Raw genomic sequence first — 26,433 nt, 5'->3', positions numbered from 1 at the left:
GGCGGGTACGGGGGGCTCTGGTCCCTGGCTAAGTAACATGGCCTACTAGGTTAGGTTAGGTTAGGGTACATTAGGTTAGTATAGGCTAGTTCCTTTTATAATAGGTTTCCTTAGCCAATCCCTTCTTAAACATATGGCTCCCTAATGACTTGCACATGTGCGGAACCATTCCCTAACACCAAAATGGCGGTCCGATCTTTCTCCCAACATTCCCCCCCCCCCAACCCAAAACCCTGCCTTCTCAAAGGATCCCATACCATGTTGGGTAGATATGAGGTTAATAATAATTGACTGACTCTAAACACCACCATAAACACTATGCGCGAAAAATAAAAAATGAATCAAATTAAGACAGTCTCAACACCCGCCTGCATAGCTAATACGGAAAAATCGTGGGTTCCAGTATACGGCCCTAGGGTACGTTAGGTTGGTATTTTTAGGTCCTTTAAGTGCCCTATCATTTCCAAGCCAATTTTGCACGAAAAACCCAAAATGGTTTTCCACGCAAGAATGGCTGGCTGCAGTCTAGAAAATTTTACCAGATATTAGTTACCTTGTGGGTATTGGATTTGTGTACCTTTAATAATCATTACCTTAATCACAAATTCACAAGCAGAACTCACCCGAAATCCCCACATAATTGTGGGTGAGGGGGTCCAGTGTCAAATTTTGTCTGCTACCGGAATGAACGTCAAAGGCGTTCAACTACGAGCAATAAAAATATGGCATTGGAAAATGGTATTTTCAACCCCAGAATATAATAATGGTTTAAAGGAAAAATTTCCCACGAATATAATTATGGTTTAAAGTCAAAACTGGTCAGAATTTCCCAATGGTTTAAAGTAAAAATTTCCCAAATGGTTTAAAGTAAAAATTTCCCAAACGGTTTAGAGTAAAAATTTCCCAATGGTTTAAAGTAAAAGTTTCCCAATGGTTTGCAGTAGAGATTTCCCAATTGTTTAAAGTAAAAATTTCCCAATTTCAATAAATCTGAATTAGCATAAGCACAGTAGGCTGTCATGGGGATGGCGGAATGACATTTCACGCCTTGCTGAATTGGTCCCCATAATTATAAGGCGTTCCAGTACCTTTAAATCATTAGGCGGTTGCCGGAATTAAAGTCAGAAACTTCAAAACACAACAAAACGAATTATTAAAGTCTTATATATATAAAAAAAAACATAATCCGAGAAACTTACACACTACTTTATTACAGGAACTACAATAGGATGAAATTCGGAAAAATTCAATGCGACTTCTATGTTCTGAACACAGCCAAAATTATGCAGGGTATTTCCCCAAATCGCTATAAATAACAAGAATTAAGGGAGTATTCAACTTATTATACTCTAATAAACGCGTCCAATACAAAACAGGTTACCGGTAATTCCTCTGGACTACAAAATAGAAGAATTAAAGAAGTTACTTTGCTCACATACAAACGTCCATTTCAAATCGGTTTCCCACAAGACGACCAAATCATAAGTCCCATATTTAAACAAATTAAACTACTGTTATGGAGTTGAGAAAATAAAAAGAACGTGCAGCAACACAATCATGGCATTTCACTTAAAAACATAGATGTCATCCCTTAAAGTCAGGTTTCAACTTCGAAACAACGTAAGAGAAAACGTGCAGAATCCATTACGTCACACAGCGTAGACGGAACGGCAGCGCCGTGACGACGTTGCCAGGCGAAAGATTCAAGAGGTTTGACTTCAACCGACCTGACACCATGTCTTGGATTACCACCTCCGCGAAGGAAAAAAGTTTCCACTGGGATAGGGCACAGACTCTGATGTTAATTGAACTCTACCGGCTGAACCCTTGTTTATGGAACGTCAAGTCAGACGTTTATAAGGACAGAAATAAACGCGCAGTAGCGATTAATGGAATAACGGCCGACCTTCAGAGGATTGGGTCACATGTCAATGCGGTGGAAGTGAAAAGGAAAATAGAGATAATTCGCAGTCAGTATCGGCGAGAAGTTCGCAAAATTGAAAAATCCAAGAGGTCGGGGGCTGGGGCAGACATGTACGCACCAACATTATGGTTCTTCGACGAACTGTGTTTCCTCAACGATGGCGACAGCACGAGAGAATCGGTGTCAAATATGGATGGCCAGGGCGAGAAGAGATGCTATCAGCGTGGTATGGCCGTTGGGTGTTCGTCCGAGGAAGTTTCTGATCATGAGGTACGTCTTGTCTGTTTGTGGGTGTGTAAGAAACAGCAGAAGACATTTATGATTTTTTTTTTATTACTGCCACCATTTCAATTCACAGGACATTATGTTAAAACATAACCCGAATGCAATAAGTATTATGAAACTTATGAATACTGAATAATATTTTTAATGACCAAATTCTAATTCAAGCTGCGTTCATACGATCGAACTTTGTTAGATGTACTTTGCTTTATATCGAGCAAAGATCGGTAACGGTATTTATGGTGGTGTCGAAACGGAAACAGTTGCACAGTGTGCGTCTGGCGCTTGATGGCAGCAAGAGTGATTGATGTACGAGAAAATGGACCATCATATACACAGCTTCTCACACCCCAAAGGCATGGGTGTAAATGATATAACTCTATCGGTACTCAAGCTCAAAGTTAACTTACGAGACCAATAAACCTTGGACATGTTTAAATGGAGGGAATAACAGAAATGACAGTTTGACATTGACGAACTGCGTAACTTTGTACGTCAGACAACGACTCCTCTGAACACATCCCCCAATCCTCTTAGCAACGAAAAAATCCTAAACGAAACTCTGCTCGTTGTTCTCAGCTTCTGACGTCACGTCGAACAAAGTTCGATCGGGTGGACGCAGTCCCAGGGTGCCAGATCACAGAGACGCCTTACGGCCAAACTTTGCCAATTCCACGGCCAAATCGGTCAAATTTTATATTTTGGAGTCCGGCCAAACCTTACGGCCACATTTTATATCATATATATATGTATATAATTTCAGATATTTACAAAACCCATTAATCTCGAAGCAAAAAAGGTAGAACAAGTAGTTTTAGCCTGCACTGCACTACACAATCACCTTCACAAAGATCTTGTCACCCCTTACTTGTGTACTGATGACAATTTAGATGCTGAAAACATCTGGTGCTTCAGATGGTAATGATATACTACTGCCACTACAAGTATAACAGCAGAACTGTAATACCAGACATCCACGGCTAATTTTATAAGAAGATTTTTGGTCGTATTGTGTACTGAAACGATTTTATCCTCCAAAAACCTATAATTTAAGTTATTTCGGTTTTCTTTTGTGAAAGCCCACCCATTGAAAATTTCACTAACACATGAAAGCTATATGTGATGCATTTTATTTATGTATGAAATTCAAGAGACAACATTTCAGTGTACATAAGTAAAAAAAAATGCCCCAAGGAAGCTGTGGGAGAAACGAGGCTACTTGGGAGGAGTCGGGGAATGAAATTTTTGTGGGAATTTTGTGGGAGTTGCCGAAATTTTGCGGGAATTCTGACAAAACCAATGAAATCGGTCTGGAATACAAGAGGGATTGTATAACATCGCTTATTTTCTCACTCCTCAAACTTACCCTGTTACGCTTTATTTCATATTTCCTTGCTTACCAATTTATTCTCTACCTATGATATTAAGAAATCAAGATATCTGTAGAAAGGGGAAATGCCTCCTAAAATACCGTGACCGTCAAAAGTTCCCCCAGGGGACAGTCTTAAGCTGCTTATCCGTAGATTTAAACGCACGTGGAGCTGTCTGAAATATTGGCAAGAGCACCAAAATGAGATGCCAATGTTGATAGCGAATTTAATTTCGTTTCTTGTTATTGTATAGTAAAACTTTAACAATCGTTAACTTATGTAATTTACTTAGTATTACCCTATCCTTTCATGTCTGTAATGGGAGAAATGGTTTATCTATTGTTATAGATTTGGCAGGTATGCCGTGATTAAACATACGTAGAGATGACCCAAACAAGAGAGCTCTTTTCATTCTGGAAAAAGTATGGGAGGGTGTTAGCCTGTTGCCTCAGTCAGTGAACAGAGTTCAGAGGAGTAAAACTAAGCTTTGACGGAAAAGTCATACTCCAAGCTGTACCGGACTGTGTGGGAGAACAACACCCGATTCAAAGGTATGTTATTACGTTAGCATAAAACAGTAGGCTTATATCAGGAGTTTTTTTTTTTAATGTGCTGTTTAAAATTACTTTTAGGCGTTAACCAGAACTCTAAGCACAGCAACAAGACTTCATTATATCGGTTTTATTTTTAGTTGTTATAACTGTTACATATTCTTTCACAGGCTGGTTCCAACCAGTGGTGGGAGATGGTACAAAGGCTCGATGCAAGATCTGTGGTACAACTTTTCAGGCTCACATTGCTGGCCACTGTGAAGGAAAAAAGCAAAAAGAATACATCAGTGCATCCACCAGTAAGGGTCAAACCTCGATTAGACTCGGCGCCGCCTGTAGGAGAAATTGTACCTCAGCTAGACAAGAATTCCAAGCCTCTTCAAAACTTCCAAATGCATAGAACAAAGTGTGCAAGATTACAGAGAAATGTAATAGCCCCAAGTTTTGCAAAAAGCCTGAGAAAGGATACAGGAGACCAATAATTCAGTTTATTGGTAGATGAGAGCACAAATTCAGCAAACGTGTCATCCTTAGCTCTAACGATTCGATATTACAGTGTTTCCAAGAGAGAAATGGTCAGTACATTTTATCGTTTGGTTCCACTTGAGGACTGCACAGCCGAAACCCTCTACAAAACTGTAAAATCTGTAATGGATGAAGACAAATTGTCAGTTGATAAACTGGTTGGAGTAGAAAGTGACGGGGCCAATGCAACGATTGGTCGCAACCATTCTCTAGTGACTTTGCTAGAGAAAGATAACCCTAACTTAATAGTATTTAGTTGTGTCTGCCATTCGTTGCATTTAGCAGCCAGTAAGACCTCAGAACTCAGAAGGACTAGTACTAGATTTTATGGTGAGGGGAACACACAGCTGGTTCTCAACCAGTCCCAAGAGAACAAACCGTTACAGAGAAATATAGTGCCAGCTACGCAGACAAACATAATTAAAGACATGGATGACTTTGAAAATGAATGGGCCTCCCTAGGTCTTGAAAAATGGCCACAGTCGTGCATGAATAATATCACATCTCTTCGGGCTAATGTATACGAAAAGAAAACTTCTGCTGGAAGTCAAGTTTAACCAAATGCATCATCACTGGCTTTACTTTCACTACCGTTCTCAAATGCATCAGCGGAGCGAATCTTTTCGAGAATGAACTTAGTGCATTCAAAAATGCGCGATCGCTTTCACGCACGGTCTACGGAAGCGATTCTTCAAATCTCTTATGGACTTATTTTAGAAAATAAAGCATGCGTTTCCTTCAGGCCAACCGATATGATGAAGAATTTTAACGCCAAAGATGAAATTTGGAGTGAGATACAAGAAGATGACTGGGTGGGGTAACAGGAACAATTAAATTTTCAGAGTATCAATAAACTTACTTTCATTTCGGCTTGTTTTTTTTTTTCTATATTAAAACAAATTTGTTTTCAAGGTATCAATAAACTTACTTTCATTTCGGCTTGTTTTTTTTCCTATATAAAATACCATTTGATCCTGTACTCAAGCTTCCTATAATTTGTGGAGATTTGTGTGGATATTCGAGTTCAGTTTGTGGGAATTTGAATTTGTTGAGCCTCCACCATTTGATCTCACCGATCCTGCCACATCTTACCAGGTAAGAAAATAAAATTTTTGCATGTTCAAAGTGCCAGTGAAACTTAAATACTTGGAATAACAAGTTGAAAAGTGATTGCACATGTGAAATAAGATAAAGATAGGAGTCACAAGTGAAATAGCGAATGATGAATAAGTAAAAGTGTGTGTTTTGGAAGGGTAAAGTTCTGGAAGTAAAAGGTTGTGTTTTGGAAGGGTAAAGTTCTGGGTTATTTTTATCACTGTTTTTATGTGCTACCAGTGTTAAATATGACATCTAAATGTGCAACAGCCAACATAAGACATTGTATGGTGTTTGAAATTGATTATATGAGACTGCCTAATTTTACGAAATTTAGAAAAAAATTAGTTTGGGGGAATACCAGACGGTGAGAGGTAAGGCGTACGGTGTTACCCCGACTTTTATTTTTTAAATTTTTTCTTAACTTTTCAATTATTTGGCAGAACTTAATGGCATTTACTCGCTTCCAGAATCCACCAACACTCGTCCATCATGCCAAGGAATTATGTGCTCACCAGTAAGAAACAGTTGAACATAAGTAATTTAGAGGCAGCCTTTTAAACATCGCGTTGCCACTGGGTGTAGTTTGGAAAGAAGCCTGTGATCAGTTCGATGTTAAGATGACCCTTGCGGTAAGTTTGCGGATGTCTAGACAATTGCTTTTTTATTATGGGCACCTGCAATGCCAGCTCAACCCCTAGTGATCCTTCCTGAGGTCACCCCAGAAAGTGTCCGGCCTTACCCTAAGGCTTCCTCCCCCCCCCCCCCACCCCCCGTCCTCATAGCAAGGGACAGAAAAGGGTCCGTGCCTGCATTCTCACCAAGAGTGAAGAAGTCTCTGACCTGAGAACGGTCAAATGGCAACCTTCGGTATTACAGTTCTGCTGTTGCATTTGTAGTGGCAGTAGGATAGCATTACCATTTGAAGTACCAGATGTTTTTTGAGTATCTAAAGTGTCATCAGTACACAAGTAAGGGGTGACAGGATCTTTGTGAAGGTAATTGTGTAGTGCAGTGCAGGCTAAAACTACTTGTTCTACCTTTTTTGCTTCAAGATTGGCGGGTTTTGTAAATATCTGAAATCTATCTGCAATCTATTTCGAACGCGTTTTTTTACAGTTTATTTAGCCCTTTTGACAGTCTGTACGAAAATACATGCTGCACAATGTTTTGGTCTTGATAAGGGAAAGGTTTCATTATGTGGCGCTTCAAAGGAAATGCGTCATCAGCCACAAAGACAAAAGGTCATTTCCTTGAGCTGTTATAGGAAGCACCATCTGGCAAACCCGCAAGGTCCATTTCTTACATGCTGACAGAAAATAACATTATCGCACACACCTCCATGTCAAGGTCAGCGAACCCAGTGATCCCATGTAAAGAATGGCCAACCCTTTCCGGTCCGAACTCCAATTTCACAAGAGGGCTAGTACTAAACACGGCGAAACAGTGATTCATCTACACTGTTTCGCCGTGTTTAGTACTAGCCCCTGGGGGCGTCAAATGTATTTCGACTTGTTTAGTACTAGCCCCTACGGGATCAAATGTCTGGTACCGAAGTGTTCATGTCTAGAACAACGAACCTGATTATTTCCATGTAAAGAATAACGAACCCAATAATCTTCTTGTAAAGAATAGCGAACCCTGCTGCGAGTGAGTTCGTTAATCTTGACGATCCATATATATATATATATATATATATATATATATATATATATATATATATATATATATATATATATATATATATATATATATGCCTATATGTACTGTACGGTGGTAACATACATAAACATGCTCTATTTAGGATGCGATACTGATAATCACTCGTTAAGCGACATTACGACTAACGCCATTTCTACTCTTCCAGATTTTCGAAGATCCCTCGATTCAACAGCCTGACGACATTGCTTCATCCTACTCGACAACACCGCCTGGTACACCTGTACCGAGTACATCTCGTGAAAATGTACAATCCGGAACACCTGAGCCCCATCGTAATCAGCGCCTAGCAAGAAGAGGGATAAAAAGGTCTACGGCCGTTGACGATCGGCAAGAAGCACTTCAAGAAGCCCTCCGTCAGCTGACATACTTGATAGCTCGATCCGAGGAGGCTGATAACGACGATGAAAGTGATTTTGGCAGAGTCGTTACCAATGATTTACGAAAGATGAATGAAGAGAATAAGGTCCACGCGCAGAAACTCATATCGGAAGTGCTTTATATTGGAAAATTAGGCAAACTGTCCTCTTCAGCGGTGATCATTGAATAATTATGGCTGTTGGTGAGAACTATATTAAGAGTAAGGACAAGTTTCCATATGTGTTTATGGATGGGTGTAATTACAATGTAATGTCGTTTCTGAATGCTTTGAATGTTTGGTAAAAAAATAAGCAGTATTTGTTCCCGTGATGGAATAACCCCAGCTGAGCTACACTGGCTCCGAGTAAAAGCAAGAATAGAATATAAAATACTACTTACAGTCTTTAAACCACTAAAATATGATGAACCAACATATCTGAGAAACTGCTTAAGCTTCTTTAGACCCGAAATAAATGTTGTAATCACACATGCAAGTGAAGCATATAGGTTATTTGAACCTAGCACAAATTTTAAGTCAGGCGAGAGAGCATTAGTACAATGCGCACCAAGAATGCAAATTTAAAAAGGAACTAAAGACACTTCTATTCTGCAGGAGCTACGATACTGACGAGAAAGCACTGAAAGACAATTATAAAATATAAGAAGCACCTTATTTTGAAAATGTACAGGGGCCCGCCAGAGAAGGAATTATTCCTCATACGATATGATGTTTGGAAACAAGTGTCCATTTCTTATGTTTAGATACAATAAAATTAAAAAAAATAAAACCTCACCTTTCAGTATGGATCCTTCAGTACGTTATAAATGGTTTTGCACGCCTCAGGAATTATTGCAGAAAAATCTTGTTAGATATTCTTGTTCTGCATTTGAGGGAAGTGATAGAAAAATTAGTGTTGCTTCTGGATAAATACCCTCTTTCATACACGTGTTCTGCTTCGTTAAAAAAGTTTAACCTTGTCTTATATATCGCAGAATGTGGTTGGGTCCATTCGGAGCATTTAATTTATAAAGTCTGATTCATAGCTTTGCTGCAATTCACATAAAATCGTCGCATGGTTTTCCCTGTAATTTCTCTTCAGCCAACACTTGTAGCCTACCATTCCCCTTGCCTCACACTATGCAGCAAATATTACGGTGCAAAGCGTCATTTTCTTAGTTTTCTATTTTACTTTCTTGCTAGTTATAGCGTCGTTCAGCACTTAACATTAGCACCAAATAACACAACGATCTCCAAAGTAAGGGTCGAGACTCAATACTGGGTCGTGAGCTTCTGTTCAGAGAGTCGCCACATCTTGAACTCATTCAGAAGCAAATGGGAATTTATATTGATAATACTGATCTATAACAAAGAGAAAAAATAAATCTTGTACACACTGTATATTATGCACATAGAGTTTTCACTTTATTGCTTCTAGCCGGCTATGTAATGCATAAAATCAGTCTGTTTCAAAGAAACAATTTCGAAGACAACACTAATGTCCGGCTCGAGTTAAAACTGCATCTTGATGGCGTCGGTTCCGAACTTTGTCTGCCGGACTTTGACCGGCGAATGGAGTAGAAACTAAGGCGTACACTACGATCCAAAGAAGAACACGATATATACAAGCCACGTCACTTCCAGGACGCCATGTTCGTTTACATTTACGGCAAGGTGCACAGCGTTCCAAACGTCCTCGTGGCTCAAAAATCACCCTGGTGGGTGATAGCAAAACCTATAAATACTTTTGGTGACGTAGGGTCTGACACAGCTTAATTTTCCCAAATTGGTACAGCTTCCTTGACAATGCCAGCTTATTGTTCAGCCAATGATTGTACCGACAAGGTAGCTTGAAAAACAGATTCCCAGCCTGCTTACCAGCAGGATAATCCTGTCTCAACTTCAGAGCAAAGTTGAGAAACAGGTACCATCCGCTTCCAGACAGGTTGTGTTCTCTCCAGCTCATCAAGACGGAAGTCTCCAGAATTCCTTCATCGTGCAGGCTCTATTAGACTACTATTTCAAATTCGAGACCAGAAAAATGCCTACTCAAAGTAACAAGAAGAATAGACAAAGCAAAAATACTTCAGCATTTATAGTGTGCCCATGTACTTATGATTATATTGTACGTTTTTATTTAATCACCACTGTTGCGTGGGTTTATTTATGATCGCGATTTCAGTCAACATTGGATATATACGTAATCAAATTTATTAGCCCCGTCAATATTCTACAGCTTGAGAGCTGTCCATTCTAATTCACAATCTCCAGGTGTATATTTCAACCGGTCTATCTAATATGATTCATAGTATGTCCTACGTATTACATTATGTACATATCATCAGTTGTCTGTTACAGTAGATAATGCCTTCGTGCATCCGCCTTGCAGTAAAGGTTTATTGTTGAAATATTTATGTCGACTGGGCTAGTTATATTGTATTATTTTCTATATAATTGTAAATGATTGCGATTGTAAAAAAAATGGCAAAAGAATAACTATCGTACATAATTATACCAGACAGTGTTGGATGTGGTGTAGGCTAAATAATAGTGTACGATGTTCTACATAATTTATATATATATATATATATATATATATATATATATATATATATAATGAAACATTGCAGTTTTTTAATAACAGTTAAACCAAGAAAGCCGAATTTATCTCAGAAAGTAACGATATAAAATAAATTACATTCAAGTAAGGGTTGAAGGCTTCACCCATTGCTGTAGCCATAATTTTGACAGGTGTAAGCTGTTAACTTGAGGAGGTTGACTGTCATAATATGATGTCATATGAGGTGCCTGCATAGCTGTTTAAATTAATGTCATTGATATTTCACAAATGCATATTTTAATATTGCAGTGTGTGTTGAAAGAGCAACAGTATTTTGGCTGTGAATGCTCTTTAGGACAGGAAAATGCAGTGCGAGTGATGTTGAGAGGCTGTCAGACTGGCCATGTCATGCATTCAGATATTTCTGTTCCACACTAAAGTACAGTACAGTAATGCATGTCTCTTCTTTCAACCCACCACAACATCGCAAATATGTGTATCAAATCTGTTTCTACAGTGCTCTAAGCAGAGCTGTGCTAACAGTTAACCTCATGGCTGTTAGGAGCGTTTGCTGTGCACCTTTCCTTAAATGTAAACAAACATGGCGTCCTGTTATAATCCAATGGGAAGCCTGTAAGTGACGTGGTTCCTTTATCTAGGCTCTGGGAACACTGTTCGACAGTGTGCACGCACCCTTAGAGGTTTTCAGCTGAAGATTTGTAAGAAGAATGTCAAACCCGTGACAGGAATATGTACATGCTCATTTCTCATATGGTCTAAACTAGCATTTATACTTGCCTCGTATAATTTGGGTAACGCATATTTGGACAAATACTAATTATGTTAACGGTCTAGTCACTGGAAATCACCTCACTGCTGCAAAACGTCTATTATTAAAGTTTCCCCTTTAGACGATATTCCTAGAATTCATAAAACAGATTTAAACAAATTTATATTGTGTACTGTGGGCTCTCATCTCACCTAGTCTACTCTCCATTGCTTATGGTGTTTTAGGAGGAAGTGTCACTTTACATTTATTGAACAGAATATAGAAATTAAGCCATAGGCCAAGCACTGGGACCCACTGGGAATGGTGATGGACGATTGTTACGAAAAACATCTCTGAAGGAAAATCTATTTGGACACTATTAATGTCAACCTAGAGCAATATATTTGCTCCCCCTCTCTCGACTTTGAATTTACAAGACTTCATAATAATACGAGTGCAGGTTCCGATTGTAATGTGCAAGCACAAAACGACGAGAGAATTTCACTTTTGCGTCAGATGTCATTAGTCATTTCACTTGAGAAGTAGAAACAGGTACGGCTTCTGTAACAATACAGGTGACATGCCTTCACAAGGACTTCGGACCAGCAACTCTAAAAGTTCTTTATTCTCTGAACTAGCACGTTCAGCAGCTGCGTAAAGGCTGCCAACTAACCAATCCGGCACTGGGTGTCAAAACCTGCGGCCCTCCTCTTTACCTAGATAATGAAAATTCAGTTAAATTTTTCAATTTTTATTTAACATTTTCCATTTTACAATTTTTTTGTGCTTTTTTGTGCATTATTTTATGATTCCCAAGATATTACTATACCTTATCAAATAGATGCATACTGACAGCAAGATCAATAATGTGTAGTCTGTAAAACAAAACAAAAAAATAATATATACCTTCTCGAAAGTATAACCTCGGCATTGAAACTACGAACAAAATGCATTTAAAGGTTTTTCTAAAATAATAGAAAAAGGTAAAATGCCCTAACTATGCATACCAAACTTGGAAAATGCCCCCACTATGCACCCATCTTGACAAGCAATACCAATCCTCTTCCCTGGGCCCTCTTTAAAGGGATGACCAGAGATATATGTTTTATGTATCTGAAAGATTTTTTTTTTCTATTTTTTTTTTTTTTTGTTTGCTCAAACGAAGTCTTGTACTTTTAACACATGCTCAGCTCGGCAGTGTTTTAATAACATACACAAGTTGAAAGATTCAGTCAACCACAATACATCTCTCTCCCCTTTATTTTTTTTTTTTCATAATAGAAAAAATAGTATTCACAAGTGAGCAACGAATCATTCACTACATGCAGAGTATATGCATGATACACAGGTACGATCAGGTAGGTTACAAATAAAGCTTACAGTGCACCAGCGTGGTGTTGGTTTCAAGTTGACCATGTCCAGATTACAATAGGGTATATTGTTACTTCTTTAAATTATAGCGTCCAAGCAAAACGAATTGCCAATTCCAGACCACGGTGGTGAAAGGCTCATCATGACGAGCAAGCTAATTCATAAGGATCCTTAGAGGAAGACAGACACTGGATATAATTGACAGCAGTTTCCAATTGACACGTACCAAATTACAAGAGAGCGTTCAGGTCCGAACATTCACTACCTTCATCTAAGGATGACTTTGAAGCAGAGGTGCGGGACATAAGGAAGCAACACACTACCTGAATCCAGCTTTTTTTTCTTTTGGAGAAATTGATTGCATGTTCACTTTATGGTTTTTTTTTTTTGTCATACATTTTGTATATAAACTCAATATAATTAACACGAGGAGAAACATTTTTACCATTCATCACATGGTACTCATAACACATTCTCCCTGGACCAACAGAACTAGCATACAATCTATCAGAACTATTAGACTTCATTCCTTAACAGACTTTGCACAGATGTCACAAAATTTCATTTACCACAACTACCCTGGGTCAACCTAAGTCAACTTCCATTGTGTCACTACTATAGTGATGATTTTTAATCTAATTTCAGTATTAGTTACTGAAACTGCACTGTAAAATCCAGGTGTGGTCCGTTTTCATTTTTCTCTTAAAAGTAAGCGTCATCTTTAACCCGTCCGCCATCACCTTCTGATACGAAACGTTTGCGTCCTCTGAAAGAATTAAAAAGAAAAGGTTAACTCCACAAGTCCTAAGGTTTTCAAAGTGAGATTTAGTAATGACATTGAATTTCCCCTTTAGAGGAAATACTTGCTTGCCTCAGAGTATCTTTTTAAAATTTTAAATTTTTTTTTTTTTTGTAATTCTCAACCAAATGTCCCATACTCTTACCTCACAGGTAATTTCTTGACAACGTCATCTCCAATCACCTTTGTAGCTTGGCACTTCATCACAAACTTCTCCAAAATAGTATACGCAGGTGGAACATCAACACAAATTTGAGGCATATCTTCATATACCTGTCAAAGGAACAAAAATGTTTAAGAAACCAAGTAAGTTTCATTTAGATTCAAGAGCTGTGGTGTTGCAGGTTTTACAAACAGTGATATAAGTACACAATTCATTAGGTGGTAAATTAAAACAGTACCTGGCACTAAATACGAAACAGTTTTTAGTCAATGATGGAAATAACACATCTAAATTTAGTTGTGATCATGCAAGGAGGAAGGAACCACGAATGCTTCACCAAACTTCTAGATCTAGCCACAAGTTGTATCATCAGACCACTCATAAAGAGATAAATTATCAAGCTCTCACAGAACTGGCATAAAAAACTTGTCTCTTCTAATGATAGTTTAGATTTTACTTAACGGGCCGACAAAAATTCAACAGATTTGTTTCTGAAACTTTATATTCATTGCCGATTGTTTCATTCACACACAAAATTTAACTATTACTCTACAATCTGTATGATATATGTACATGGAGGCTATACAGTGGGAGCAGAGAAACACTATTGGAAGTCACAGCAGGTGCAATGACAAAACTGCAGAGCCTTGAAGACTAAACCTATAGCCAGGGAGGTGGGTATTAGTTGGTATGACAAACTTGGTACACCTGACCTCTTCGCCTCTATGCCCCTGACTGATAACTTCGCATTAACTGTCTTGGAAGAAATGGTCTGCAATCACGGGATACAGGGCAGTTCTTTTCACATGTTTATTCTTTAAGACTAAGACTTAGGACAAGACTACTGATCGAAACATGGCCTGTCTACTAGAACACCTATGAAACCGGCTTGCTCGGATTTGGCTAACATCTTGGATAGCCTGAACAGGCTTCCTTATAAACCACTTCTGGAATAGTCCTAACATTATTTACTCTTAAAACAGTGTTTAACCGACATGAGCATTTTTATATGCTCAAACTGGTCAGTATTAAAGGTAACAAATAGGGTGTGACTGTCTGAGGAAGAAAATCCACCCCTTGCCAACTCTCTCTCCCTACAAGCACTGCTTCAAATAAAAGGTCACCATAAGTAGCTTGATGCTAATGAAAATGCTTTTGTGCCTCAGGTTAGTCAAAACTTTTTCCTGCAACTCAAGGTGTGCAATTTTTTATGCAATGAGAAAGAAAACTTACTGAACAATTACTGTATCTGAATACTGGTAAGTATGACTGATGAGCAGAGGAATCTGGTCTAACTGCCCACCTAAACCATTCGGTGTACAGAACGGAGGAAATCAAACTTTTAATCCTCAATGGTTTTACCAACTCATTCTCAATAACTGCTTTTGAAAACTAACAAAAGTTATGATTTATGACAAAATATCTTTTGAGCTCTCGCCAGAAAAACTGTTTACATCCTCTCAATTTCTCTACAATTATAATTTTATACATCTGAAGTTTAATGGTTTATAACTGGATGAATATTTTACGTCACAAATTGAAAACACTAAAAGACTAAGCAAGCAGACTATGGTACAGTTAGTAAGAAATTAATGCAGATACAAGCACTTACATTATAAAAGCTAATCTGCATAAACATTACAAAATTCATCTTTACAAAAAAACTTTCAAGTGAGGTTCTTTACAATTTCGACAATGCATATAGTACGAGGTTTGGTACTAACAAAACTATATTCTACCCATTCTATTAAGCACAGAAATAGCATCAAGTATGAAGACTTGAACACTGTGCCCAGACAACCTGTTACCAAGGAATGATCATGAAACCTTCACTCAATCAACGCAACTGTAAGTTTGAGGATCGTTCACCAAAGATGCAAGTTTATTACGGGTTTCAATAAATTTCCAGTCAAGAGATTTACTTTCATGTCCTGCCTTATAGGGATTTCTTGTACTAGTATCTGCATTTACTGCTAGGACTAAAAATTTACATTCCAGAAATAAAGATTATTTAACAAAAGTACGAGTAACCACTGCAACCCTGGAACTTAAATGTACATGCCTTCATACCCTGATTTCCCTACGAATAAAACCACCCATTAACCACGAAAAACATACATTTCTGTATTACTGTAAAGTGCTCACCCTCATGAACCCAGCTTTCATCTGGGTTGGAGTAATAATAATGGATCGATGCATGGACTCCAACAGATCACACATCATTTTTGCGGTTCGTTCATCCATGTTCTCTATCACCATTACCACAGCTTCATACACCTGGAAATTAAAATGAATTATTGATTCATGATAATAAAAACACCTCATATTCAGTACATTTTCTGTAAATCTAAAAGGTTGACAAGACTTTCATTGCCATCTACTTCATTTCATTATTTACATTAAAGCAATCCAAAGGTCTACACGAAAACATTCCTCCAATTATTTCCAGCCAAACATCTTGAGTTAATTATCTCCTCACTCCAAGGCTGGCCAGTGCAGTATGTACATAATACACTAAAGAATTCAGTACATTATGGACAATACTTGGGAGTGTATAGTACAACAAAAAATTATGGTACAGTATTTTCCCAACAAAATATGCTTCAGTTACAGAAAAATTAATAAATATGTAATATACTTTTGGTTGAAATGATTATGAAAAACAAATTATTTCAGCTATTGCTATCATACGAGCAAAATTAACTTTGATACATTTGATACAGTCGACCCGACTATTCGCGGATCCACCTATTCGTGAATTTCTCTGTGGAACGTAACTAAATAATTCACAGAAAATTCACCTATTCACGGATTTTTTCGTAGAGCACATCTAAAATATTCACTAATTATTTTCATGATTAAATACATTTTTTATGATAACAAAAGGATTTACTAATTTTCAAATAATGATATTAATGTAACACGACAATATATCAAATGGCTTTTTTTCTTAACCCTTACTGGACGGGCATGATCACGAGGAACTATCACAGCTCTGAGCGAACGCTGGGCTAACTCTGGGTATTAACATTGTGTGCCATACGGGATAGCTGTTGTTTGTAGTTATCTTTTATGATAGTAGTTCAGCTATAATTGTAATTTTGCAAAGTGCAAAGAAATTTTAGAAAAAAACATGCATACCTCACAAAAAAGGAATGCATTTCTCCATCTCGGTAAATCTCGTACACACTTTACAATAAATATGCTCAGAACTTTTGTTACTGATTTGAGTTCTTATCTGTTATCATGCTATGTGAGCTATAATTAAAATTTTACAAAATAAAATCAAACAAATTACAAAAAACACGTATCACTTTGTAAAATTTGCATACTTTACGAGTGTCTTGGAAAAGAGGCCCTGCACGGGGTTGTAAATATTCACTTTCAACTTCCCTTGGAAAGTGCAGAAAATTTTTTAGGTTTTTCTTCTTACACCATGTGCATGGATGTGTTTTTTCTTAAATTGGCCAATCTTAAATTTTGCTCAGTCTGGTGGTGTGCTTAATATATATTTAGCCCGTCCTGTAAGGGTTTAAAAAAAAAACTTTCAAAATGATGTACCTATTAATAATACCCCTATCTACATAAAAAAAAGGCTTGAATATTACTGTATGAAAGAAAATGTGCGTGCCTGAATACAGGGGTAACTTTATTAGTTTTCGCCTTGGTAAGAGTAAGTTGTAGAAGTGTTCGTGCACAGCTGTAAACCACATACGTATTTTTAAGGGTAAAATGTCGTAAGATGACTTGGAAATGATATTAAAGTGTTTTAGGATGATAGTCTAAGGTATATTTGGTGTTGGAACTATTAAAATATGCAATTATGTATAAGCATTTTTAGAGGGGAGGTCTCAAGTACAGTACTTGCAAATTTCATGGGCGGTTGTGGTCTCTAACCCCTGTGAATACTGGGGTCTACTGCATAACACTAACTCCATACAGTTTAAAAATGCATTTTTGGAATAATTTGTGTTTACAACAGCAATATAAAGTTCCTTTACAATTATGAATTAAAAATCTTAATATTCTTGAAAGTTCAAATAATTTTTACTTTTGAACAAAAAGGAATAACCACTAAATGTCAATTTTTCAAAACAATTTCATAATTATTTTGCTGACAAAACCAAGCCTAAACCTGTCCAAATAACAGTTGGTTTGTTTTTATACATGAAATGATAGATCTTGGGCACTTTTTCCACAGTTTAAAATATTTTTGCAAGCAGGGTTGCTAATCAACAGGGCAACATTTGTCAGCGAATTATTGCAAGGACTTTGTACCACATCAATTTCATATTGGTAGAGAGATTAATATTGGGGAAGATGGATTTAAATTTATCTGTTTTCTGAAATGGTCACAGAACGGATTTTTCGGATAAAACTTTGAGTCTTGTACTCTTGGTATAAATATAACAGCCATATCCCAATGCATACAGATTTTCATTTCAGAAACCTAGCCAGCCCCTAAGATTATTAAAAGGTTGATAAAAAATGACACTAATACTGAATCCATCATAACTCCAACAATTAATAATTAATGCAACCGACCTTCAAAACTCAAGCCTTCTGGCCTCTTCCTATATTTCTTCTGGTGGGTTTTTTACCAGATACTTTCACGCTCCATTCTGTTTAAAATTATTCTTGGGAATACTTTTAGGCTAATCCGAACAATACTTAAGACTCTCCATTTGGTCACCTAAAGAATACTCCTATCTTCTATTTCCACAGGGCTTCTTTAATCCTTGGTTATGTATTAGTAATTCCATCATATGTTAAAGATGGAATTACTAACATATTCTTCCCACTTTTTTGTCCCTAGTGCTCCTCAAAATTCCTTGCAAATTATTCTCCCAAGTTTAACTGATAGGAATTTGGGCATTTTTATATGAATAGCTTGAGAAACACGTTCAAGTTAAAAGATATCTGCCTGTTGAAGATGTTGCCTACACGGGAAAACAGAAACTACATACCAACTCATGATGGAAATGAGGCACTTCCAATTCCGTAAGGCATCTGGTGGCCTCTGCAATATCAGAAGAAGAGAGGTACTCTTGCAACAACAACACCATCTTCTTGACCAGGTACTTAACAGGACGCGTACCACCTCCCACGCCCCAAACATTGTCAAGCCTAACGAGGCCATGTCTCATGGACAACAAGCTATCTGATCGTGCTAGTGTAACGACAGCATGATCAGAATCGACCTGTTAAAATAAAATTTCTTCTGAAGTATCTCTTACAGATAAAAACACAATACAATTATTGGCTGTCAGTTAAATTTTTATGAAACACTTCAAATAGGCAAGCAGGAAATACTAAAATTTAAAATCTAACATCAAGTTGGAAATCTGTGATGGGTAATAAAATGTTCAGATAAACCTCAAAAGTGTCAAATTAAAAGGCTAGGTAACTTGTGTTTGTTAACTGTGGACGGCTTTTGCAGTACAAGATACAGGTGTGAGTTAATGGTCAAACTCAAACACACTTGCCACAACCAACCCAACTGTATACATTTTTCGTGTCATCTTGCCTGAGTCACTACTTCAACATAACCAATTATACATTTTTCGTGTTACCTAGTCTGAGTCACTACTTCAACAAAACCACAGTTATAGTACCAATCCGTTTCAGTTCAATATGTAAAATTTACATGCGCACTATGGACCCCTTTCAGCTTCAATATTACACGTAAATGAATTTTTTTGCATTATACGTTCGAACAGAAGTCTATACAAAAGCAGTGTGGCAAAAAGTGACAACTTGTGCGACAAAAACCCTGTGAAGGTAAACCACAGTAGCACTACACTTTTGCCAACTCTCCTGTGACAAATGGTTCAACATTTTACAGAACCTTCATAATATTCAATAGAAACCAATCGTGTATAATTGTAATACAGGGCTGGAAAAAATTATGAACATTCCTTTTCTCATTCCCTTTGAAAAGTATTGGTAAGTAAAGAAATAAAATTTACATTTGGTAATATTTAAAACTTACTTTAGAAATATAACATAAGCGTGGACTTCTTCACTGCTGCTGATGTAATTCATGACTTCAGTTTTTTTTTTTTTTTTTTTTTTTAGCAGGAAATGTGATTTATATATTTTTGCTATAGATTCAGCTCAGTTCGTCATCACATCACTAGATAATGCTTCGAGGTCCGGTTCAAAATTTTTAATTTTTAGATTTCTTCACTAGCTCTTTCCAAGGCCAGTATGTCATACATAACAATGACTGCCCTAACTTCCTGAATCCTTATCCTGACCCTTCCATTCACGTGTACAAAGACCTGATAGTCTTCAGGTGTTTGTTAGAAGTCCTAACCTACAAATACTGAGCTCAGTATATTACTATTTTACTCTCTACAATTCTTGATTAAAATCACTCTTGCAAACCACTAAGAAATCAACTGTTGTTCCTTTCATTTCATTCTGTGGTGAGCAAGTAAGGTGCACACCACTAAGTAACCAATTGTTGTTCATTTCATTTTATTCTGTTATGAGCAAGTCAATGTCAACTGTTGAAATTAAAAACCTATAGAAAATTTCTTTATCATTCGCAAAGGGAAAACTTCTATACAAGGTTTTAGCATCAATACCTTCCAGTATAAACCTTGTTACTATTCAGTATTTCATTCAACTGACCTAAAGCTCATCTCATCATGAATACAGAGAATACCTCTTTACCTCTTTCTCTAATCCTCTCAACCAATTTTTTTTTCTTCCAATAAAATACTTCATAAAATTCACAAATATTTTCTTTACTTTTACATTGAACATCTCCATTCCAAGTCAAAGATTATACCTATTCCCATGATTGCTTCCTAATGGGATGGAGTTTAAAAGTGTATCAGTTAAACAAGCAAATTTAGTTAAACAGGATTTACATCACAATCCTATGAACTTCCTACCTTGCCTTTATAACTCTGGAGGAACTTTGGAGGTATGCAATCATCAGCAATTGACCTGGCAATAAAGTTGCCAAGAATGGTTGGAGCATCCGGAGTGTCCAGCACTAGGTCGCTCAGGTTTTTTATGAGCACGTCATAACCTGAAAAAAGTTAACACAGTGGTAAAAAAAATAGTGCGCTCAGGTTTTTTATGAGCCTGTCATAACCTGAAAAAAGTTAACACAGTGGTAAAAAAAAATAGTGCGCTCAGGTCTTTTATGAGCACGTCATAACCTAAAAAATGTTAACACAATGGCAAAAAAATACTAAGATAAAATATAAGCCACTCTTCATTTATAATTCAAAGATTCAAACCAGCCACCTGCATTTTCAAATTTATTAAGCTTATTACAGGTTAACAAAATTCACGAGTGCTTCAATACAGAACGGGTACCCAACGCTCAAGATTTCATTTTTTTTTCTGTAAAATAAAGGAAACCTATGACTAATAATAATGCAACGCTTGAATTTGCATTGAAAGAAAGTTTTAGAATGTGGCTCCCGCTGGAGAGGAGACCCAATTGAAAATATTTACCAAGCATTTCCCACTGGCCCCCTAACCACGAGATACACTTCCTATCACGTCTTGCAAAGCTATAACCAAAAATACTTGCGCCTTTACTGGTTACGTTTGAGGTGGAACCGCTCAACTAACATAAAAAAAAGCAACGTATTTCTAATTTGGGAGGTCACTTAAATTTAAAATCTACCCTGTACTAGACATCTATGTACGCAAAACTGATTACACTACCTTTGGCATAGTCGGTCTCGTAGAGCAGATGACCGTAGAGATCAGCGAGGAGGACGCTGGTCATCTCTCTATGAGAGGGTTTGTGGTCCATTGCCACCTCCACTGCAGTCACCAAAACGAGGTGGGCTCGAGTGGAAACCCCTAATTCTTCTAAGGACAGGTAGGTTTCATGGGTGTCACCATGATCAAAATACTCTGCTACCAGAGAGGATATCTGTTTCTGTAAAAAGAATACAGGTTATGTATTATGCATAGTATGTATGACAAAACGTAGAACTCTGCAAGGTAATTTAAACTGATTAGTGCATTCAAAATTCTTCGTTTTCCATTTTGATATGAAGCTTGGAATAACCAGTGCTCTACTCAAATTTGTACTACTAAAAGCACTGTCATCATAACCATTCATATTTACAGATCCTTCACTTTACAGGGGTAAATGTGTAGTGTTCTCTCCACGGCCTGTGACCTTCTACATGTATACCCAAATGGTACCATCCCAATGAATTTCTGTCCCTTTCTATTGGTTTCTGCCCAGCAACAACTTCCTGCTGCTTAGCCACCCTTTTTGGATCGAAACCCATCTCGACTTATGGGATCTCCATCCATTCTCCAGAAACTTTAAAGTGAAATATATTTTCTGATCATTCCTCTAAGTGTACTTGCTGCCCTCTCTCACTAAAGTACCTGCTTTGCTGTGATGTCCCCAAGACATTCCACACAAGAATGTGGCGTTCCTCCCTATCTCCCTATTTTGTTCTTAAGTATTTCAAGCATAAGAAACCCCTTCCTTGTCATCTGACAGTTTTAACTACCATTGAAATCCATTTCTAAATTTCCAAGTATCCTTTACCTAAGCATAATATATTTTAAAGTACATGTTTCAGCCTATCATACCTTCTTATTTACAAATACCGGGCTAACAGCTTCCAACTTCTTCATCACGTTCGATAAAACCGTGTCACAATGAAAACTACCACCAAACACTTTCTCATCAGATATAAAATTGTACAGTGATATAAAACAAACTCACCTTCTATAATGCATACTCATAAATCAACCTTACTTCCAAATATAACGCGCTTGAAATTGCCATCTAAACATGACATCATATAACAGTTCATGTAAGGCTTCCCTGAAGCCAGTCATGATAGTTTTTTTTTTTTTTTTAAGATCTCTCGAACTTATCACAGGCCATTCACAGATTCTTAACCTTCACTATTCTTCCCTAGCAAGAATGGTTGCCAGTTATATTCTCAACCTACCCAATATATAAAGCCAAGTATTTTTTGGAAAATAATGTCGACACACCCATCGATACCCTCTTTCGAAAAACATGTACCCATCACAAGTCATTGAAAATCATTTTTAATAAATTTCTTAGGAAATTTAACTCTTAATAAAAACCTGTGCAAACCCTTGTCACACACTTTTATCATTAAAGACTCCCCAATAATAGCTTTTGTTTCAACCACCTAACCATTTCACATTTATATAGGATTGCTTACATCTTCAACATTACCTCAACAACCATATGCTCAGATTTACAAAGAAATATATTAATGGTTTACTTTACTGCTATATTCAGTTACTTCTTATCTGCAGTGTATACTGTATATCAAACTTTCATAGACTTATCGCAAAAATGATTGCGTCCTCTTCAAATATACCTACTTGAGCCCTGCACCTTTCTTAGTTTTTAAAAAATCCTTCCAGAACAACTTTCCCGAACAATTCTTGCTAACATTTTTCACATTATCCAATGTTTCGTATACAATCAACATCAATATTTGTACATTTTTCTGTAGACTAAATAACTAACAGTTACACAAGAAAAATGTGTGGAAAACTTCAAAACCTGAAGTATGGTAGTCACCATAATTAGTGTAATTTTTCTTTAGGTCTGATTTTTGCCCTTAACGAATAAGATATCAAATTAGTTTTCTAACTAAGTCTTGTGCATATTCTGACTGAATTTCCAGTTTTTAATAAAGTCTCCATCTTGCCATTTTCATACCTCCAACTTTCTCTGACTCACATCCATTCTCATCACTTCAATAATCTCAATCTCTGAGGGATCAATTCACATTTCCAGTTGCTGGACACCACTCAAACTTCATCAGTAATATTTTCCATCTGTTCTGAAGCCATGAATCTTGGCATTCTGTAGCCACCCTCAGCTTCTTATTTTCTTTGTCACTGCCTATGAATGCTGCTCCGAGGAGTCAAGAACTTCAACATACACATTCATCAATTTTTTCTCTTGATGGGATACTTTCCATTAAGGAGAAAAGTATCCTAGGAATGGGTGATGAAAGACTGTTTCAAGACCCTGTGATGGATGGGTGCGCTGAAGTTAAGAGGTGATTGTTGGGCGTGTTGAAAATAAGTGTTATGTGGCAAACTTTGTACTTTTTATATATTGATTAGACAGAGAAAATGACCGGTGACAATAGTCTAGCAGCCACGCCCTTTCCATTTCCTCCAAGCAGCTGTCACATTTCCTCACTTCCCTCTCAACATATGCTTCAGAATCCAGTGTATTACCTAAGAAGAAGAAAGAAAACTCTATACTTCTAAGGCCTCCCTTTTGGTTACAGAGGTATCCATTCATACCTCTTCTCCCAATTTGTTTCTTCTCCCAATTTGTTTCTTATGTATTTAAAGCACCAAAAACCATCCTTAAGCACATTTTGCAATCTTGAGCTTCTTGTGCAACATAATCTTTGACCTTCAATACATAGTGCTGTAATTATTCCACCACCACAACTTTCTCGGAGCATCCTTCCATATAGCCATTTCTGATGACCTTTGCTCCCTTTTGTGCTCTACTGAGATCTGTGAGGCCATTCAGGGCTGAAAATAATGTTGAAGCAATGGTAAGGAGAGGGTGGAAATTAACATACAAGAGAATATGAACTGAAGTATAATAAAAGGAATGATAGGGGCTGCAGCTAGGGGCTGAAGGGACACTGCACAGAACCTGAAGTAATGCCAGCAGTGCACAGTGAAGTACAGTGACAGCACTAGCCCCCTCCGGTGCTTATAAGATAGTAATTTTAACCAGAGAGGAGAAATGTCCCATCAATTTTTAAAGTAAATGTTTATTTTTTACCTGTATTTCTTCATCGGACCGATCAAGGTTTATGACCTTCAGTCTAACGTCCTTGTTTTCAGGATTCGCTTCGTCATAGTTAGGATCATTGGTATCGATGGCACCGTCTACTTCTTCTTCAGCCAGTTCAGAGCCTAAAGCACCCCAGGTTCCTTTACCACCTGCTCCACCTGTAAGAGAAATTAATAGTTTTACCACTGGTAAGCAATGAACAGCTGAGCACCTTAAAATTCTCTGAGAGAGAGAGAGAGCGCGCGCCAGCCTCTAGTGCAAGAACAAAATTTGCAAGCCTCAGAAGCTAGTCTCTGGTGCACATACTTAGAATCCTTAGCCCTTGACCCATGGTACAGACAGGCCCACCCTTAATCTCCAGTCTAAGTACATAGTATATAATGGAGACTTAATCCCTAACCTGTGGAACAAGCAAGCCTTAACTTTCAACTGTAATACTGTTCAAGTACTTACAATCTCAACACAATGGTACAAACACTTGCAAGAATCAGCCCTGTCATGCTCAATTTAACTCCTGATACAGCACGTTCAGTGTTACTCACATACCTCCCTTTAAACTTCAAAGGCTTTCACAGCTTTTGCATCTATTGTAATTACCACCTTTCAACCTTTAAATTGTTCTTCTTGGGTACCTAGAAATAACCTATTAGAAAAATAGTCTTCCATAAGAACAGTCTCTTATCAATGGCTGTTTGAATCTCGCCCACCTTTCAACAAGCCGCATGGGGAGTGAGATCCCTTCCTTACAAGTGCCTAACCTAAGCACAAATTTCAGTTGAATAGGGAAACCCATTTTAAATGAAAGAACACCACCTTCTTCTTTTAACGTGCTTTTTTCCCCATTTTTGTATGGGGTAAGCACGATGCCTTCCTTTGAAGGACTTTTTGATTTGGCTTTGGGGTAGACCTGTAGGTAGTCTCGATCGGCTGCCCTGCCTGACATCGCTTAGACCCCGGTAGCGTATGTTTCATGTATCATACCGACGACCCAACGCCCTTTCTTCCCAGCAGCGAAAGTTGTTGCGCCGGTAGGGCGAGAGTTCGAGACGTGTGAGATGTTTGTTATGTTTTTAGAAGGTGTTGTAGTGGCTTTGTTTTGTGTGTGTATTTAGTCTGTAACACCCATTTGCTTTTTAAGCAAACCTATCCGTTGATTACGTATATAATCCCGGGATGTCTACACGGATAGCAAAGTGTCTGCCTCTCTGATCAGTCGGCTGCGGATTTGAACCCGCGCCACAGACCTCTACGAAGTCCGAAGCTGCTGCTGTAACCGACTGAGCCATCGAGGCTCATTTTAAATGAAAGAACACCAAGGGGATGAAATTCCAAAACAATTCTTGTTCACAGGTACAATCAAGTTTCAGTCTTTTATAGGGTGTCATTCGGTTAGAGATTATTTTCCACTTACATAGTTATTAACAAACACTATTACAATGTACAGATGATTATTTCAGATACGATGCTAAGCTCAACACGCACATCTTCTGGTTAATACAATTTACATACAGAACAGAATACAAAATTTAGGCCAAAGGCCAAATGCTGGGACCTTTGAGATTATTCAGTGCTGAAAGGGAAATTGATAATAAGGTTTGAAAGGTGTAACAGGAAGAAAACTTCGCAGTTACACTTTGAAACAACTGTTAGAGAGGGTGGAAAGTCAGATGGAAGAGAATATGAAAACAGGTACAGTACAAGGAATGAAAGAGGCTGCGGCTTGGGGACGCTGCAAAGACCCTTAAGCAACGCCTACAGTGCACCACAGGAGGTGCACTGACGGTACTACCACCACGCATCTGTATATACACCATACAATTTGTCAAACTGTCGACAAGGTTAAGAAACTTCGTGCCACCTTTGTTGTCTAAATCTGACCTTATTTTTAAGATGAGATTATACAGCAATGCAGTAAAGGATCCCACTTTCATATCAGCAACTAACCAAGTAGGGAATTAATTCTATGGTTTTTTGACATGATTAAAATTACACCAAACACTAGGGATGGCTCATTAGCATTCTGGTGTCAGGAATCCCCTGACAGTACAATATTACTAAGCTCATTAGCACTTTGGTGTCAGAAATATGCAGGATGTAAAAAAAAATTACTTCTATCTCAGAGTTATGT

The 26,433-nt window shown here is 37.6% G+C and overlaps 3 protein-coding genes across 4 annotated transcripts in view; 1 reads left to right on the top strand and 2 right to left on the bottom strand.

The window, feature by feature from the left end:
* LOC136855715 (phospholipase A2-like) overlaps positions 1-9,748 on the bottom strand; it is a 61,681-nt gene extending 51,933 nt beyond the window's left edge. Inside the window, exon 1 of the mRNA XM_067133039.1 lies at positions 8,621-9,748. The gene's annotated coding sequence lies outside the window, so the exon portion shown is untranslated. The remainder of the gene's footprint in view (positions 1-8,620) is intronic.
* Positions 1,699-8,614, top strand: LOC136855714 (uncharacterized). Of its 2 annotated transcripts, none has more exons than XM_067133035.1 (2): positions 1,699-2,194; positions 7,615-8,614. In XM_067133035.1, the coding sequence occupies exons 1-2, from the start codon at positions 1,736-1,738 to the stop codon at positions 8,014-8,016; spliced, it is 861 nt and encodes a 286-aa protein (XP_066989136.1). In that variant the 5' UTR covers positions 1,699-1,735; the 3' UTR covers positions 8,017-8,614. The 2 variants fall into 2 exon arrangements, with proteins under 2 accessions (XP_066989136.1, XP_066989137.1); XM_067133036.1 differs by lacking the exon at positions 7,615-8,614 and adding an exon at positions 4,298-5,588.
* Positions 9,749-11,888: 2,140 nt separating the features above from the next.
* Pdcd4 (Programmed cell death 4) overlaps positions 11,889-26,433 on the bottom strand; it is a 37,866-nt gene continuing 23,321 nt past the window's right edge. The window contains exons 2-8 of the mRNA XM_067133033.1: positions 24,294-24,463; positions 21,182-21,401; positions 20,392-20,531; positions 18,454-18,687; positions 15,632-15,763; positions 13,469-13,596; positions 11,889-13,290 (exon numbers count right to left, since the gene is read on the bottom strand). Of these exons, the coding sequence (XP_066989134.1) occupies positions 13,227-13,290; positions 13,469-13,596; positions 15,632-15,763; positions 18,454-18,687; positions 20,392-20,531; positions 21,182-21,401; positions 24,294-24,463 (1,088 nt within the window). The 3' untranslated portion in view covers positions 11,889-13,226. The remainder of the gene's footprint in view (positions 13,291-13,468; positions 13,597-15,631; positions 15,764-18,453; positions 18,688-20,391; positions 20,532-21,181; positions 21,402-24,293; positions 24,464-26,433) is intronic.

This window comes from Macrobrachium rosenbergii, chromosome 32, assembly GCF_040412425.1.
Source record: "Macrobrachium rosenbergii isolate ZJJX-2024 chromosome 32, ASM4041242v1, whole genome shotgun sequence".
NCBI lineage: Eukaryota > Metazoa > Arthropoda > Malacostraca > Decapoda > Palaemonidae > Macrobrachium > Macrobrachium rosenbergii.
The sequence above is the reverse complement of the archived record's forward strand: the minus strand, read 5'-3'. Positions and strand labels throughout refer to the sequence as shown.

Excerpts from the sequence above, each read along its gene's own strand:
- LOC136855714 (XM_067133035.1), top strand. The coding sequence starts at position 1,736 with ATGTCTTGGATTACCACCTCCGCGAAGGAAAAAAGTTTCCACTGGGAT. Across the intron at positions 2,195-7,614 it reads AGGAAGTTTCTGATCATGAG|ATTTTCGAAGATCCCTCGAT; the intron begins GTACGTCTTGTC and ends CTACTCTTCCAG.